We start from the raw sequence: 18,102 nt of genomic DNA on the forward strand, positions 1-18,102 counted from the left end.
ATTTTGACTATACATATCTATCCTATGGTGAAATTGTTCACCTCAATCGTATTTATAAGGTCAAGTTCCCCCAGGTTTTTCCTTTGAAACTATTGTGTTCTATTGGTTTCCTAGATTATCATATCTTGTATCTTTTAAATTTCCACACTTGCATAATAATATTAATGATTATGTGTTTAGCCTAAATCTTCCAAAATAGATCTAATTATTAACTTGGATTTAAAATTGGTTAAATATAATGTTTTGAAAGGGGTCTAAAATTAAAATGCACTATCTTTGTAGTTAGAACAACAGCCAAATTCAAAATTTACACAACTGATATATTTATTCAAAGTTCAAACTTTAGATTCAAAATCCACAAGGAAGAGACACACATACATGTAACCATTAAAATGCAAGGCTATGCAAGCCTGAAATTGAACAACTTGCGGTAATGAACCACAACAAAACAGTAGCAATTGTCAACGCACACCTCAATGAAGTTAAACCACGCCCTACGCCAGTAAGGATTTATGTAGAGAACTGCAACAAGTCCCAACAACACTGTTATGTAAACCACCACAAAGCTTATGTAGAAGACAGCCATGTCAATGAAACTACCCCCATCTTCCCCATCATGATCCACTAGCATTGTAGAAGGAGGTCCAATTTTGGTGCAATCATGTAATGGAGGTCCACACAAAAGAGGGTTACCCTCATAACTACTTTCACCAAAAGTCCCGAATTGATTTTTTCTTTCTGGTGTTGTACCTGATAAGTTATTATGTGCCACACTAAAGACTGCTAGAAAGGTAATTTCGGTCAACTCAGGTGGAATTTTACCACTTAAATTGTTATAGGAAAGATCCAAACTCTCCATCAGCTTCAAGTTTGAGAATGTTGTAGGGATTGGTCCAGTTAGATTGTTGTGTGATAAGTTCATTGCCCGGATGGTGCTCATCATTCCAAGTTGAGGTGGGATTTCACCTACTAACTTGTTGCATGAGAGGTCAATTCCAAACATGTAGTTGAGAATGTCTCCATGATAGGAGTCAATTCTATTCTTTGTTGTGAACTCTGCTTCATCTGTCTCACTTACAAATGTCTCAACATAACCCATATGATTCCAGTCTTTCATATTTGTTGATTTTGTCTTCAAGTATGGCATTCCAATTTGGTACTTAATAAGCCCAAATGAGAAATCTCTAAAAATGGGCTTTTGGGTGGATGCCACGAAAGTAATGTTACTCAAGCAATGTGGTATTGTACCTGAAAATTTATTGTAGGAAAGATCCAACAAGTTTAAGTTTTGCAAAAGGCATAATTGATTTGGAATCCTACCTTCTAAATGATTTTCTCTCAAAAGAAGAATGCTCAAGGATGAGAGGTTGCCGATCCAATCAGGAATGTTTCCAATTAGGAGGTTATCTCGAAGATTTAATGTAACTACATTAGAGTTGTTTTTGAACGCACCTGGAATTGGACCGCTCAACAAATTTTTATTCAGATAAACTGATGTAAGATATGATGAATTGAAGCAAGATGGAATAGAGCCGGATAGATTGTTCTCGGAAAGGTCAAGAAATTGAAGTCTAACAAGTTTGCACAACTCGATTGGAATAGGACCTTCAAGTTGATTTTTGGCCATAACAAGTTCCCATAAAGTCATGTTCCCCAACCCCGTTGGAAGCATGCCTGAAAAATGGTTATTACTAAAATCAATTGTGTAAAGATAATTTAATATTGAGATGCTATTTGGGATCATTCCCGAAAAGTGATTGTTATCCAAAATTAAAGATTCTAAATTAGTCAGATTGAAATGGGTGGGAAATATTTGGCCATTGAAGTTATTATATGACAATTTGAGAAAATATAAGTTGTGGCAGCCCATTCCAAAATGCATTGGTATTGTTCCTGATAAATGATTCTCAGACAAGTCTAGAAGTTGTAAGAAAACCAATTTCCCAAAAGAAGAAGGTATACTACCTTGAAATGCATTTTTAGACATGTTTAAATATTCTAAATTTGGAAAAATTAAACCAAAATTTATGGGGATTGGACCCTGTAAGTGATTATCTGAAATATCTATGTTCCTAATGTAGTGACAAATATCATATGGCAGCATGAAAGGCCCCGTGAAAGAGTTATTATTTAAGAAAAGGGACTCCAATTTTGCATTGATTTCTAGCAACCAAGTGGGAAACTTTCCGACCAAATTATTGTGAGAGAGATCAATCACTACCAACTCATATTGGTAATGAAGAAATCCAGGAGTTGTGCCATTGACATTGAGTCCGTTAGAAAGACTCAAAAACTGTAATTGGAAGGTTGGAATCCAAGTATGAGAGTTAGGTTCAAAGGCAATTTTTTTGTCATCACTTAATAAGTCCTTAAGATTTGAGAGGTTAAAAAAGGTGGACATTGTGGCTGGGATCAAGAAGTCGTTATTTGACAGGGAGAGGTGCTCAAGTGATGTCAAACTTGATAGTGGGGAGTGGGCAATGTTCCCGGTGAAGTGATTGCTAGAGAGATCCAATACTCGAAGTGATGTCAAACTTGGTAGTCGGAAGTGTGCAATGTTCCCGGTGAAGTGATTGTTAGAGAGATCCAATACGTGAAGTGATGTCAAGTTTGCCATACATGAAGGTAGCATCCCTTCAAAATTATTGTGGCTGAGGTCTATCTCTTGGAGCTTCCTAAGTTCACACCAGCCTGTAAAATGAGATTAGTGTTGATTAGATTCTAGTATTCTAGCTTTCCTAAGTAATATCATTGTGAAAGCAACCTACCTTGTGCAGGCAAGCTACCGTTGAGATGACAGTTTTTCACTGACAATACTTCAAGAGAATTCATAACTCCGACTTTGTGAAGGAAGCTTTTATCAATTGATGAATCATCCAAGTACAGCTGCTCTAGGTTGTTTAGTGCACCTAACTCTAAAATAATAATAAAATTTTTAGACATGGAAATTGTAAAAAAAAAAAAAATTATTAATATGGCATACTATGACTGTTAGCAAGATATGTGGCATGCTATATGTAAAGTTTAAATAAAAGCAATATATACAGATTTTGGTGTAACAAATTCAAGAAAGAATTAGAAATGTCCACTTTGTTTTTATCATCAACATCATCAGCGAGAGGAGTGAAAACTGAATAATTTCTCCATGGTAAAATACATTTTTCCTATTTAGGTGAAATTTTATAACAAGAATGTCGACAAATTTAAAAGTAAATACTTCTATTACGACTTTTTACTCGTTCCTTTTTTTTTCTAAAATCCAAAATCTGTACAATATGGTTTTCAAAAGCATGAAATAAACTTTCAATGTCTGAAACTTCTGCTTTTGTTATTTTCTTGAGAAAGTGGTAAAGTAAACATGACAACCATTTTTCGAGTTCCATTGGTCTTCAAATATGTGCATAAACTGATTGAGTCAGAAAAGATCTCTATGTTCTTTCGAAGACTATGGAATTTTAACAAGTGATTCCAAATCATTATAACTAGAATTGCAAGATGCAAAATTATTATCGAGAATAATAAAGGATTGGAAAATGTAATACGAAATTTATTTTAAATTACAAAAGAATCATGTGTTAGAATGGTTCAAATGTTAAGGAACACAAGTTTAGTTTCATTTTTTTTAAAAGAAATTTCATGAAAAATATTTATAAAAAGTTTATAATAGGTTATGGTTTTCTAAAATTATGCTGGTTATGATTATCTTACTGTGTATATAAGAGTCTGAGCATTGTATAACTTACCTTTAGTAGTATACGATCCTTCCAAATCGTTTCCTCCAATATTTAATATCTTCAACGATGGGAAGGCAGCTACTAACTCAAGAATTCGTGCATTAAAATTGTTGTAACTCAAATCTAGGACTTGCAACTTACTTAAGTTGTTTGAATCTATAGGGAAAAATAAAATATTTCATAAATAAATAATGTTGCAGTTTCATTAGGCATACGGCATACCATGTAAAATAAGGATTTTATTTTAATTCGTGAACATGTATTTGACAACCTGTCATACTCATACCTTCCGTTTTCACGAAGTCATTGATATAATTTCCGCCCAAGTAGAGCTCCTCCAAGTTGTTAAATGCTTTGAAGTCTACATGAAAAAATAAATTAATTAAAAGATTGTAGATTTTAGTAGTTCAATTTGTCTAGATTAAAGGTTGAATTTCAATTTGAGAATCTTAAATTCATTTTGTTAACAAGGATTGTAATGTTCATTTCCATTTGCTAGCTGTTTGGGTTTCTTGTACGTATTGTTTGGACTTCTTGTACACAATCACTCCCACACCCAATTTCATAATTTGCTGACTTGTGTGAGTTTGAGTGGTCTGCATGAAATAGTGAGTCGCATAAAGTAAAAAATATCCACCATTCACAGTGACACGACTTAGTAAATTGTAAAATTAAATGTGTGATTGGTTATATCTCTAGAATTATTCCTCTTGAACTATCTCATTCATCCATTCCATTCTCTTAGAGGATGAAGATAGTTTGGACTTTGGATCAAATGACTTTTTGTTGTTGTTTTATTTTTGTTTAATGATACTTAATTAGTCAGCTTAAAAAAAGAGTCATCATTGACTAACATTATATTATATAATTGAATGACTCTGCTAATATTTTAGTCTAATTGTTCTATATTTGATGGTGTATCTTTTTTTCCTTTTGCCCCATATCCATCAATGGAATGGCCTATAACTTGACCCACTGGCTTGTTTTTGTTATCCTTATTTACCCAAAATAAAAAGGGCATGTGAATGTGTGTGTGTGTGTTTTTTTATGTCGTCATATAATAGTTTGTCAATTTTACCTATTTTCCCCCTAAATTTTGTCAGTGTTTCAACTTCAAGAGCTCTCATGGGTTATTAGAATGATTTTTCTAATTTATGACATGCTAGGTTCCAAATTTTATCACTTACCAAAAAGCAGAGTTCCAAACTTTATTACTGACTTATTGTTACCTATTCTTTTTCTTCATTTAGAATGCCAAGTCACACTTTTTTTTTTCACATTATCTGAGATTGTTACCTAAGCATCCAATCATCCATGATTTCCATACACCTCATGGGAATCACGGCAATAAATAAGCACGGAATTCAATCATTTGAATCTTCGCATTTAATAGGGTATAATAACCTTATTAATAGTATGCCCAATGCAACGTATAATTTTTCATTAAATGGGACTTTAAATATGTCTAATAAATAAATATAACAGGCTACGCAAAACTTCACAATGAGATTTGAACACGGACTTTCGGACCAATTCCTAAAATAGTAAAATCAAGCGCCTTAGGCCTGTCGGCCAAACTGTCCACAGGTGTCATACTATCTATCTTAAATTTATTAATAATTAATTGTTATGGAGTCTTAATAATATAAATGGCCAGTAATTTAGTTTGTCTTAAAGGAACTATAGTTCCATAGATAAACAATAAAAAATAAAAAAAAAAGGTGAAATTTAGTTGTATAAATCTCAATGATTGATATAGGAGGGAAATAAAAAAAAATTACATTCTCAATAAGCATGAAACACTCTTCTAATCTTCATTTGCAAATTAATTAATGATAATTTTACCTTGGATGTGGATTGATCCATTCAAATTGTTGTGATCCAAATGTAGTTCCTTGAGCGAAGCAATAGTACCTCTAAAGGATTGTAAACTTCTATTATTAAAATTATTATAACCCAAGTTAAGCACTTCCAGCTTGCCCAACGTAGAGAATCTTTCAAAACCTGCAATTTAGATGCTTCAATTTGCATGTCAGCAACTATATATTCCCACAAAACAGTATAAAATGATTCTAAAATTCGACTAATTTTTTTCACATCCATTAAAAAAAACAAAGAGGTAATAGGAAAAAGTAAAATATTGACAAATACTACCTACTTTTCTTAAGATATAAACTTAGTACCTTCGTTTGGGATCCATCCAGAAATGAAATTAAAACTCAAATCGAGGTACTGGAGCTCTTCAAATGGAAGAAATAAAGAGGCATTAAAGTACCAACCTCCCCCACTTTCTCTACTCGAATAAGACATCATCCTATTAAGAGTAAGTTGGATTACACGGCCAGTAGTGATGTTACACTTGACTTTTTCCCACTCACAGCAATCACTCTCTTTGTCAGCTGAGTCCCAATGAGGAAAATAATATTCATTAGAGTAGTTGACTATGGAAGCTTTCAGTTCCAAGAGAGCAATTCTCTCTTTCTCCCAGCAACCAAGGCACCCATTCATACCAAAATGAACCAAAACTAACACCACCGGCCACCACCAATAACGTCCCAACTCCATTACTTTTTCCTTTTCTGATTTTCTACAACAATAAGACTGACAAAGTTTTTGCTCAACTCTGATTTATACTCCTAAGCAAAATAGGTCTGAGTTGGAATAACACTACCACCACCATCCTATATATACCCACTACACGTACCACTTTCTCAAATCATATCTTGTGCTTTTTCCAAAAGCAAAAAGTTACATCCATTATTTGAGATGACTTGGACTAATTAAGTCTTCGCAATTCGCATCATGTGTCTTTCCACCCAGCTACAATAACGATATTTATTTTCTATTTAACATATTCTAAAAATAGGTGTATCTTATTAAGGAAAAAAAATAAAAATAAAAATCTACATATAATTATTATTATTGAGATATATTATGTGAGACAAATAAAATTATAATTATTATAAAGACTTTTTAATATATGTGTATATATATATAAAATATAAAATTAACCATAATTTCGAAATGATACCAAAATATTTTATTTCTTTAATCAAACCGAAACAACTTTTGGTACGAGCCTCTTTTAGACAATATTTTTTGGTTTTCTGGGTTTTATAAGTTTATGTGTTTTTTGTTTAGAATTTGTTTTTTTGTTTGGCATTTGTTGTGACTGTGTACAATTTGTTTGTTTATTAAATTTAAATATTGTACATAAAATGAGTACTGATATATTGATTGATAGTTTTCCACTAGTGAATTAGGCAATTCAAGTGCTCTACTATGGAGAATTGTACTTCATTGGGTGTTATTGTACTTTTTTTTTTACTGTTTTTACTTAATTTAAAATCCTATACTTCTTGAAAAGTGTTTCATGGTGAATACTAGCCTATATCACAAGTATTATGAACTTTGCATTATTTGAGATAACCTAGAATGCAACAGTTGAATACCTCACATCCAATCATATCTTTCCACCCACCCCTTGAGAGTTTTTATTTTTTATCTTTTTTTCAACCAAAATAAAATAAAGAGGTGAAAAAAATTCCCTGTCAATGAAGAAAAAAATTAACTTATAAAACAATCTCATGGATCATTCCTCTCATGGTTGATGGTCCCCACATACTTGAAGACTCACATGCTATAAGAGGGATGCACCATGAGATAATCTCATAAGAAAATTTTCCTATAGATAGAGATCATTACATTGTGCATCTCTCTCAAAAAGAAAATAACCACCACGAGACAATCTCATAAGATAATTTTCCTACAAATAGAGGTCACACATTGTGCATCAATTTCAAAAGCAAAATAACCCTAGATTTTCAACTTTTAAAATTACTAGCAAATGTGGCTTTAGTTTCTTCCTGCAAGGAATCTCTAAAAAAAATAGTTTAAAAATAATGAAACCTCTTCATATTTGCTAAACGGGATTATTCTGAATTTATCACTCTGAATGTGAATGTGACTTTTGCTAATGGTTTGAATTAGTGCCATGAATGTGACCGTTGCCATTGGTTTGAATGAAAATTTGCGTGTTGAACTTAAGTCATATTTTGGAATGAGGTAGCTTGGAACTTAAGTCATACAATTTGTATTATGTGTTTTGCATTATTTGTGAAGACTTGGACACAACAAAAGAACAAAGACTTGGAATCAACTGTGCTTTCCCAACTTGTGTTTAGAGTTTAGTGCCTTGTTGGAAAGGGTTTCATAGTGAACATTAGTTCATGATATTATGAGTTTTGCATTATTTGCGAAGATCCACTCTCAAGAAGAGGCCAAAAACTTTGATTTCAATTGTTCTTTCATGGCAAATGTTTCATAGTAATGACTAGGTCATAGCATTGGTGTTATGAGCTTTGCATTATTTGAAAATACCTAAACTCAAAAAGTTGCCAAAGACTTCCATGTCAATGGTTTGGAGTTTTGCATTATTTGAGAAGACGCACACTCAAGAAGATGTTGAAAACTTTGGTTTCATGAATAGTGCTTTCAAAGAAAATGTTTCATAGTGATGACTAACCCATAGCATTGGTGTTTTCCTATTTCGTATGTAATACGTTCTGGTAAAATGTTTTGTAGTGATAACTAATGATCATTTCTTTTGTACCATTTGGGGAGACCTAGACTCAACAAAAGGCCAAAGACCTATCTTGTGCTTTTTTTCCAAACTATTCCATAGTAAATACTAATCTAGCTATATCACTAATATTATAAACTTTGTATTATTTAAGATAACCTAGACCATGACAGTTGAAGACTTGTGTGATCATGTCCACCACATCTTTTTACCCACCACTATGAAATCACCATGATATTCCCTCTCATATTTGATAGCCCCCACCTGTAAGACTCACAAGTTGTCAGAGGAACGCACCATGACACAATTTTTTCTTAGTTTAGTTTGTAACTCTCGTATGTTCATTTGTACCGAAATAGTGAAATGTCACAATGCTCATAGCAAATTCTGTCACATGCTTACTGATCTATATAGATTTCCTTTTGTAAACTTCATGAGATCAAATATTTAAGTTACAGTAGCAAGTAAAATACAATCTTGAAGAAGCAATTTAAATGATTTAATGCCTAGTTAGCAGTTATCACTAATGATGAGTAAAGTACATTGTGAGAATTTCCATTTTCATGATGCAAGTTATTTCTTGAGTTTTAACCGAAACCCTCACCCTTCTCGGTTATTATCCCATAATGCACATCTAAAATAGCAACACAAAACAAACTCCATCATAGATCAATACTATATCATCTATTGGAGCTTTGTCATATACAATCTTAGCATGTAAGGAATTCATGCACCCTAAGCCAAAAACCAATGCATATATAGGTATTCTCTTGATGGAACAAAGAACATATTAACCTTTGGTGAAAATATTGATGATTTGATAGTAATTCTAACTTGTTCTGCTTCTATTGGGATTGTTTGGAGAATGACTGCAAAAAGGAAGAACAGTTTGATTAGTATATAAAAGAGTGAGCAATGAAATCTGAAGCTGTAATGCTGTATACCTGGAAAAAAAAATCCTATAAACTTAGAAAAAGGAAACACTGATTTAAAAGATAATACCACATTAAAAGAACACCCTTAAAAGGCATATGCAAAAAGATAATACCACATTAAAAGCATGTTGTTTTACATAAGAAACGGAAATAAACTCGCCTCATTTTAGAGGGAAATTAACATTGATTTATATATCAAGCATTTTACAGTTCTCAATTTTTCTTTCTGATAATTCAATACTTGGGGGTGGGGGAATATGAACCTTGGACGTCTTCAATTGAGCTACGAGGCTCTTCACAGTTCTTACTTTTTCTTTTTTTTTCTTTGGCCAAAACACACTGTTAGTCCCTATACTTTAGTCCACTAACAATTTTGTTCCTAAAGTTTTAAGTGCTAGCTTTTAGTCCCTAACAAACTTAAAGAGATCCTTTTTAGTCCCTGGAAAGCTTAAAGTTTAAAAGTTATCACTTTTACTTCCTAATGTGTCTAATTGAGTGATGACATGTCAGTTTTTAATTTGGTCACATCATCCAAGTAAAAGCAACTATTTTTAAACTTCAGGGGCTAAAATTTCTTGTGTGCTCTTTTGTGCTAAACCTTAGGGATTAACCGTGTATTTAAAGCCTTTTTTTTTTAACAAAAAAAAATAATTTGAAAAGGAATCCATAAAGGGATTTTAATACGCTATGCTGTAGTACCAGGATAAAAAGACCTGGTTTTTAAGAACACAAAACCAGAAATGTATGGGTTGTAGACACCATACAGAGAATGAGAAACAGACCACGCAAAAAAGGACAAAAGCAGAACCCGTACTGAGATCTGATCCCTTCCTTTCATCTTGGATAAAGATGAAAATGTCAAGAACAAATAAATAAAAAGAAGAATCCAAAAGTACCTTCAAAATATCAATAGCTTTTTGAGCAGAAGCTGCATTCAAAGCTTGGCCTTTTTTGCTTTTGTGCATTCATCTGTCAAACAAGGTTCACAAAATTCAGAAACCAAAAGGGAATACAGAATCTCGTTAAGAATACAAAACAACTGTCCAAGAAAATCTATCACAAGTTCACATCTACTCAAGGAGATCATATATTACCTGTAACTCACGCATCTTAAATGTTTTCATCCAGTTTTGGGAATCCCGTGTCCTTGAATCCTCCTCACCAAGTTGTTTGACAAGTATATCATAGGTTTTCTTCTCATGCTGGCAAGCCAAAGGCAAAAATTAGTGAATTATAATTAATTGTATCCCAATTATACAAATTAAATTTTACTAAGGCACATACCTGGTGAGAAAGCTTGAAGGCACCCATACAATTGAATGCAATGGCAAGAGCATGATAGCATACAGCAGTTTGGATATGTTCCTCACCTAAAAGCCTTTCATTTTTTTTCCAGGGCTTCTTGCAAATAACGAAGAGCTGTGTTCATATTTCCAATGTCTTGGTACATCATTGCAACATTTATAAAAGTTGCAGCAACATCAGGATGATCTGCAGGGACGGATCTACGTTGGGGCAGAGGGGGGCCATTGCCCCCCCACACCAACATTTAAAAAAAAAAAAAAAAAAAAAAAAAAAACCTAGTATAAAAAAATTAAGATTTGCCCTTATATATATATTTGTCTCTCCTCCTCTAAAATATTTAGATATTGACCTACAAGAAAATAAATAAATAAATAAAATTCATGCCCCTTTAATTACAAAAGCAAAATAAAAAAATAAATATGAACTAAATAAAAATCGCGCACAAAATAAGAAACACTTATTTTGTATGTTATACTTTGTTGATGTGTTTTATAATATGAAATGTTTAAGAAATACTTATTTTGTATGTAGTATTTTGTTGAATATGAAATAGATGTTAGTTTTTATTTTCATAAATTTTTTTTTGGTTTTAAGCTTTGCCCCCCCCCCCCCCCCCCCCAGGTATGAATCCTGGTTCCGTCCCTGATGATCTGGGCCTGATGACAAGCTTAGCAAGAGCAATGCCTGAGACATGTACCGTAATGCAAGTTCTGTTTGGTTAAGTCCATGGTAGGAAAAAGCCATATTGCCATAACTGCAGTGAACCAAGAATTAGATCTCTATGTGACTGTAAGAGAGGGTTGCTTGGACACCGCAAAAGAAAACAAAAATTTCTCATGTTATGAACAGAAATAGAAACAAATCTTTTTTCCTTCTTTTTTTTTTTTGATAAGTAATAGATAGAAACAAATGTATTTAATTTTATACATGATTTTTTGAACTCATTCTGTAAACCACATCCACTTTTGATTATTATACGAGAATTCTTATTTTTTATTGGTTAATTATGTATTCATACAGTGGGTCTTGAACTCATGACCTCACCCTCTAACTTGCACTTAGAATGGAAGGAGTCATGTGATAAAGAGATCATTTGCTAATATTTTAAATAGTAACTTGTGGTAATTTTTTTTTTTTTTTTTTTTTTTTGGATAAGTAAATAACTACATTCAATGAGTTTATATCATCAAACATTACAAATTGACAGATACTATCCAAACACCTCAGTGCATTAAAACAAAAGAAAAGAATAGAAGAGCATGCCTGTGAGCAGTGTCAGGGTGGTCCAAACCTAGGCACCGTTCATTTATTATCAGTTCCTTGTGCTGTTGCATTATCGCACCAGCCTTGTCTCCTGCATGATACAAAACCATGGCAAGATACCTGAAAAGTTAAGAAAGGGAACACCGGTTAGGCTCAAGCAAATCATAAACAAATTTTCATATTGATCTGCTTTACTCTTGTAAGTGCAGATCACTGAATCGAAAATCAATCTTATAACCAAATAATAGCTAATTTAAAGATGCATAAATTTATAATCAATCATGTCCTGCAGGGGAACATTAGTGCCTAACAGCTATGATCAAAATCAAAGTACAAGATGCATAAATTTTTATATCACTAAGATCAACCAAAAAATAATAGCAACAAATATGCAGAATCGTTTTAGTTGAGATGTCTACCAACAGCAATTAGCAACTTCCCGATGCATTGGACTAGTAACCTGCAACACAATTAAAAAAAAAATTAAAAAATTAAAAACCGTACCAAAGGAATTCAAAGAGGGCAAAATAATGGAATAACATACCTGCTGAAGTATTGAAAATGCCTCAGAAAGTAATGTGTAGGCTTCACTAAGCATTCCCTGGAACAAAGAGTCACATGACTAAATATACCATATCTTTCCATACAAGAATACGAAATAAAAAGTCATGACGACAATCATTCAGCAGAAGTTTTAATCTTCTGCAATAGGTAGTCATGTATGAGTTTTCATGAAATCTATCTAGACTGGTTCTACCTAGTGTATGTTTTATCTTAACAGATGCCCTGGAAAAACTCTTTTAAAGATTCAAATAACTCCAAAATAACAGTATATGCTTTTTCAATGGTAAATAATAGCTTAAAACCAATGTTGATTCAATTTTAAACCAATTTCACCAAGCATTAATATACTCAAGATGAATATCACAATTGCCACCAAATTCATTATGCAAAATTTTGTTTGGGATTGTAAGTTTTTTTATGATTAATGTGGCATTCTGTTGACTGGACAATACATATTCATGTAAGGATCTCAACAATAGAACAAAGCATAACTCATACCTCAGCCAATTGGATTTTAGCCTTGGCTTCTGAACATAAGGGAACTGAATGTTTCACTAAAGGTTGGAGATTCATGATGTCGGACGTTTGGAAAGGTGCTGCAGAATTAAAATCATATTTGCGAGCTGCAATAGTTATGCCTACCTGTAAAGAAAACCATATTCAAGCAAGTTGTATGCTATTTCAGAAACTTAAGCTTACCAATAGAAATATTAACATGAGATATTAGTTCCATTAAGGCAGATAAATTTTAGCGCTTAAAATAACTAGAATTGAGCAGGGTTGCAAAACAGGAAACTCACATATACAAACTAAATCAAATTAAGCAATCCCAGGTCCCAGCATATTAAGAATTTAGGTGGCTGTACTCAGGTTCCAAGAACTAATCTTATTCTACAAGTACTTATCAAAATATGCAGTGTATACCAAGAAAAACATATTAGAAAAGTGCTGCTTCAACGTTTTGGACAATAGCTAGTTTCCAGAAGACCAGCTAGTTTGGCAAGTGTGGTATTAAGTTTTTTGAATTTTGGAAGTGAAATTTCCATCTAATACTTGGGTTTTAAATGAATTTTGAAGCTGATTAATCGTGGTAGACAAACTGAGGCAATGAAGTACGAATACCATCGTTGTCCACACAGGAAACATGGGAACCAAAATATTTACATCCGTTTCTGTTGTTGCGACTATACATATTGTGACTGAAATAGCATATTCTGGGACTGCACAGTAATTTATCCCTATGATATATAGTAGTTGCTTATGTTCAGATATTAACAAATCAATACTCGTGGAACATTATTTAAGGCATAATATGTTAGACACGTCCAACTATAAAAGACCCGAACTCCTGACATGTATAATAGGAAATATCTAGACAAAGCAGACAATAGCATGAGAAAGTGCCAAGCATAAGAAGGAAAATGCATAAATGTACGACATCATATACCATAAATATGTAATTGAACTAATCTTAAAACTATGCTCAACATGTGATTTATAGTTTCATGCCCAAATCCAACGGGGGTAAGTGTATAACTCAATTTGTTGCTTCAACTATAGCAGTTATATTCACACCAAAGCAGCATCTAGAAACACAAGCATGACATGGTATGCGCCTCCAATCCAGGGCCGCCATAGTACGCGCCTCGCTCATCGCTCTTTCTTCAATCCCACTTCGATTTTCAAATCAATTCCCTAATTTTTTTGGTGGGTTTGGGAAAAAAGTTTGAATTTTTGGTTGGTTGGTTGGTTTTGTGAGGTTTTGAATTTTGTAGATATACAAGATGGTGTGTAAAGGGGGATATAGGAATTTCAATTCTGGGGTTTGTAACCCCTCTCGGATTCTTGGGAATTACCCTGGTTTTAAAAACCAGTATGATGAAAGAACCGGAATAGGGTGTGTTTATCGGTTTTATGGTCCGATCGGGGTCTAATCGGTGGTCGAACCGATGATGTCATAAATAATAAATAAATAATTATTAATTATAAAAATAAATAAATAATTTTATAAGTAGTTATTTTAACTAAAAATTTTAATAATAGTAAAACATTAAATATTAACTGACCAAATTTTGGACACCACTTAACAAAATTCAACCTAATAAATGTAAAGTGTAACAATTACAAACAATTTTTAGTTATTTTTTAATTTGTCAAGTAACCAAAAGAAAGTCACCAATGGGTAACAATATCATTGCCCACTTATACTTTTTTCCCACCTATCCTACACTTACACGTTTATATCACACCCACCACACATTTATTCAAACTTTCAAACAACTCTTTGGAGTGTCTGGACTTAAAAGTTTCTTTCCTATCCACTTTTTGCTAAACTTTCATTTCCGGATTTCCCTCTTCAATATTCTCCCTCTCTCTGTCTCTCTCGTCAATATGGGTATGTGCAAGTGCAACTGTGCAAGAGCAGAAAACAAAGGCTGAAGCAGAGTGCAGACAGATAAAATCATATAAAACTTGCTTCGTTTTTGGGCTTCTTCCTCAACACAAAGATAGCAAATCTGATGTTTTTGGAGTCATTGTTGGTTTCTTAGGCTTCACCACTTCAAGCTTGAGAACATTTTCAAAATCAAAATCTCTCCTCTCAAATCTGAAACAAAATCTCTCTTTCTCTTTCTCTCTCTCTTTTTAAAAAAAAATAACACAACATTTGTAGTTTTAACGAAGAACTGCTAAAAACCGGTTTAACCGTATTGGTTTCCGGTTTTTCCGGTTAAACAAGCGGTTTTCCGGTTTTAACAATTTTTCTTTTATTTTTGATTTTTAACAATAATTGGACCGGATTAGTATCCGGTTTCCGGTTGAACCGGCCGGTCCGATTTTTAAAACCACGGGAATTACACTTCTAAAAATGGTAACTTCAATTTTTATTTGTTGGGGTTTTGAGAATTTGGGAATATGAAAATAAAAATGAAATTTTTTGAAGTTTGAATGAATAATACCCAATATCCCATTTCAACTTAGGATTTTATTTGTCAGGTTCAATTCTTGTTTTATTAAGCTTTCATTTCTTAAGTTTTGTTTGCAACAAAGTGAGCAAGTGTGCCTGTTTTTGTACTGATTATTGGATTAATTTCTTTGAATATGGTATATTTTTAATAATATTGAGATAATGGTTTGTGTATTGTGATATGCAGTTAGTCAGAAAAATTGGTTGTTATTGGGAGCTCTGAATGTCAATTTTGGCTCAGCTAGATTAATTCATGGCACTGGTATTGAATACGAACTCACCACACTTACCTCTGATTTGTTGATCACACATTAGCATGATTGTTTCTTTAATTATAGAATGAAGAAGAGCACTGGAAATTTAAAGAGAGAAAATCTGCTTGTATGGATCACTGTAATGTTATACCTTCAATATTTGGAGTGTGGCATTATTGTTTTCTTTGTTATATTTTTGAAATGCTTAACATTTTAAATGGAGATGTGAATCTTTTTTTCTGAAATCTTAAAGAATGAATGATATAGCATGCTGGTTTCTATGGTAGGAGGGAAAAAAGGTATTTTCATGTGTATTGATTTAAATGAATAAAACTTATTCATATTCATTACTGCAAGAAGGAAAAAAAAGGCCATACCTAGTGCACGGGAATCCCACTTTTTGTGGTTTGGGAGGTGATTGGTAGGCAGCCTTATCATTTGTGTAGTTTGCTAGGACAGCATAGTCTGTTTGTCTTAACTTTGTGTTTTTTGCTTTTAATTGCCTCCATTTATTATGATTTTTTGGTTAATCTGGCATTGTTCTGCAGCTTGCGAAGAAGCTACATCCAGATACATATAAAGATGATCCTGAAGCTGAGAAAAAGTTTCAAGAAGTTCAAAGAGCATATGAGGTTTTATTTTCTTTTGACTTTAGATTCTTTTGCAGCCTCTCATTTTTATAGTAGATTAAAATGCTTGATTTGTGTAGGAATTTGACCCCAAGGCAACGTGAATTGATTGAAGAGTTTACCAAAGAAGAGAAAGGGGAATATGAAATGTAGACTAATTGGTGTTGTTTGTTTGCTAATTCTTAGCAAAAAGGATAAAGGCAACTGAAGAAAAAGCATCAATTGTTGAAAGACACACCCACTCTATAAGTTTTGTAGGAGTGACTGGGTCGTTTTTGTCCTTTTTTTTTGGGGTATGTAATTTTATTCTTACAAATCACAATGGTAGTTTTATTTGAGGTGACAACATTTGATCACTTGAATCTAGAGTATCTAAGTTGTTATTGTACATATCATTTATTGTTCTTTAATGTTTTTCACTATCAAGAATGTCAAGTCAGTTTATCTGTCATTTTTGTATTATGTTATGAATAATGTCACGTACATGGATATTTAAATGTTAGTTGGAATAAATCTTTTGAATATATAAATGGTTCAATATTTACTGAAGCATTTAGAAAAAAACACTATTTATTGGTTTTCTTTGGAGCTGTCAGATCAAACAAGTGCTTGTGCATAGGATTGGATGTCCCCATATTCTGGTTTTGAACATTGTGAATTCATGAGCATGTTTTATGTGATTTGGCAGAGTTCATGGTGAGTAGAAAAAGAGTTTGCAATTTACGGTAATAACTCACATTTTCAATTAAAGCAACAATGCAAAAATACAATCTTAGTCCTTTAAAATTACACAGCAAATACAGATTTTGCACAACGTAGTATAAAATTCAATCTTTAGATTCAAAATCCAACAAGAAGAGACACACATACATGTAATCATTAAAATGCAAGGCTATGCAAGTCTGAAATTAAACAACTTACGGTATAAACCACAACAAAATAGTAGCAATACAAGGCTTTGCAAGGCTGAAATTCAACAACTTACGGTAATGAACCACAAAAAGGCAGTAGCAAGTGTCAATGCACACTTCAGTGAGGTTAAACCACGCCCTACGCCAATATGAATTTATGTAGAGAACTACAACAATTCCCAGCAGGACAGTTATGTAAGCCACCACAAAGCTTATGTAGAAGACACTCATGTCCATGAAACTACCACCTTCCCCCTTAATATCCACTGATATTGTAGATGGTGGTCTCATTTTGGTGCAACTATTATGTAATGGAGGTCCACACAAGAAAGGGTTCCCCTCATAACTGCTTTCATCAAAAGTAATGAATTGATTTTTTCTGTCGGGTGTTGTTCCTGATAAGTTGTTTTGTGCCACAATGAAGATCGCTAGAGAGGTCATTTCAGTCAACTGAGGTGGATTTGTGCCATTCAAATTATTGTAGGAAAGATCCAGACTTTCTATTTGATTTAGATTTGAGAATGTTATTGGGATTGGTCCGGATAGATTGTTGTGTGACAAGTTCAATGAACGAATGTTGCTGCTCATCCTACCGAGTTCTAGTGGGATTTTACTTGCTAGGTTGTTGCATGAGAGGTCAATTCCAAAAATGTACTCGAGGATGCCTTGTAGGAGTAAGTTCTAGTTTTTGTTGTGAACTTTACTTCTTCTTCAACATACACAAATCCGTCAAACACAGATATATCATCGAGACTTTCGATAATATTTGACTTTGTGTTCAAATATAATGACAAACTCCATAAATAAGTTACCCCAAAAGGTAAACCTCCTAAAGAAGTTTGGTGGGCAGATGCATCAAAAGTAATGTTACTCAAGCAATGTGGAATTAGACCTGAAAATTTATTGTAGGAAAGATCCAAAATGTTTAAATTCTGCAAATTAAAGGCATACTTGAATTGG

At 33.1% G+C, this 18,102-nt stretch overlaps 1 protein-coding gene and 2 long non-coding RNA genes across 3 annotated transcripts in view; 1 reads left to right on the plus strand and 2 right to left on the minus strand.

Annotated features, from left to right (window-relative positions):
- Positions 1–297: 297 nt before the first annotated feature.
- LOC126724016 (receptor-like protein 13) overlaps positions 298–18,102 on the minus strand; it is a 59,397-nt gene continuing 41,592 nt past the window's right edge. Inside the window, exon 7 of the mRNA XM_050428066.1 lies at positions 298–750. Coding sequence (XP_050284023.1) covers positions 401–750 — 350 coding nt within the window. The 3' untranslated portion in view covers positions 298–400. The remainder of the gene's footprint in view (positions 751–18,102) is intronic.
- Positions 2,807–6,423, minus strand: LOC126724035 (uncharacterized). Its single transcript, XR_007654577.1, has 4 exons — positions 5,580–6,423; positions 4,021–4,095; positions 3,744–3,890; positions 2,807–2,915 (listed from the first exon to the last, which is right to left on the minus strand). It is a non-coding gene; the product is annotated as an uncharacterized LOC126724035 (long non-coding RNA).
- On the plus strand, positions 14,731–16,783 carry LOC126724032 (uncharacterized). Its single transcript, XR_007654574.1, has 3 exons — positions 14,731–15,610; positions 16,151–16,234; positions 16,312–16,783. It is a non-coding gene; the product is annotated as an uncharacterized LOC126724032 (long non-coding RNA).

Source organism: Quercus robur, chromosome 4 (genome assembly GCF_932294415.1).
Source record: "Quercus robur chromosome 4, dhQueRobu3.1, whole genome shotgun sequence".
NCBI classification, from domain to species: Eukaryota; Viridiplantae; Streptophyta; class Magnoliopsida; order Fagales; family Fagaceae; genus Quercus; species Quercus robur.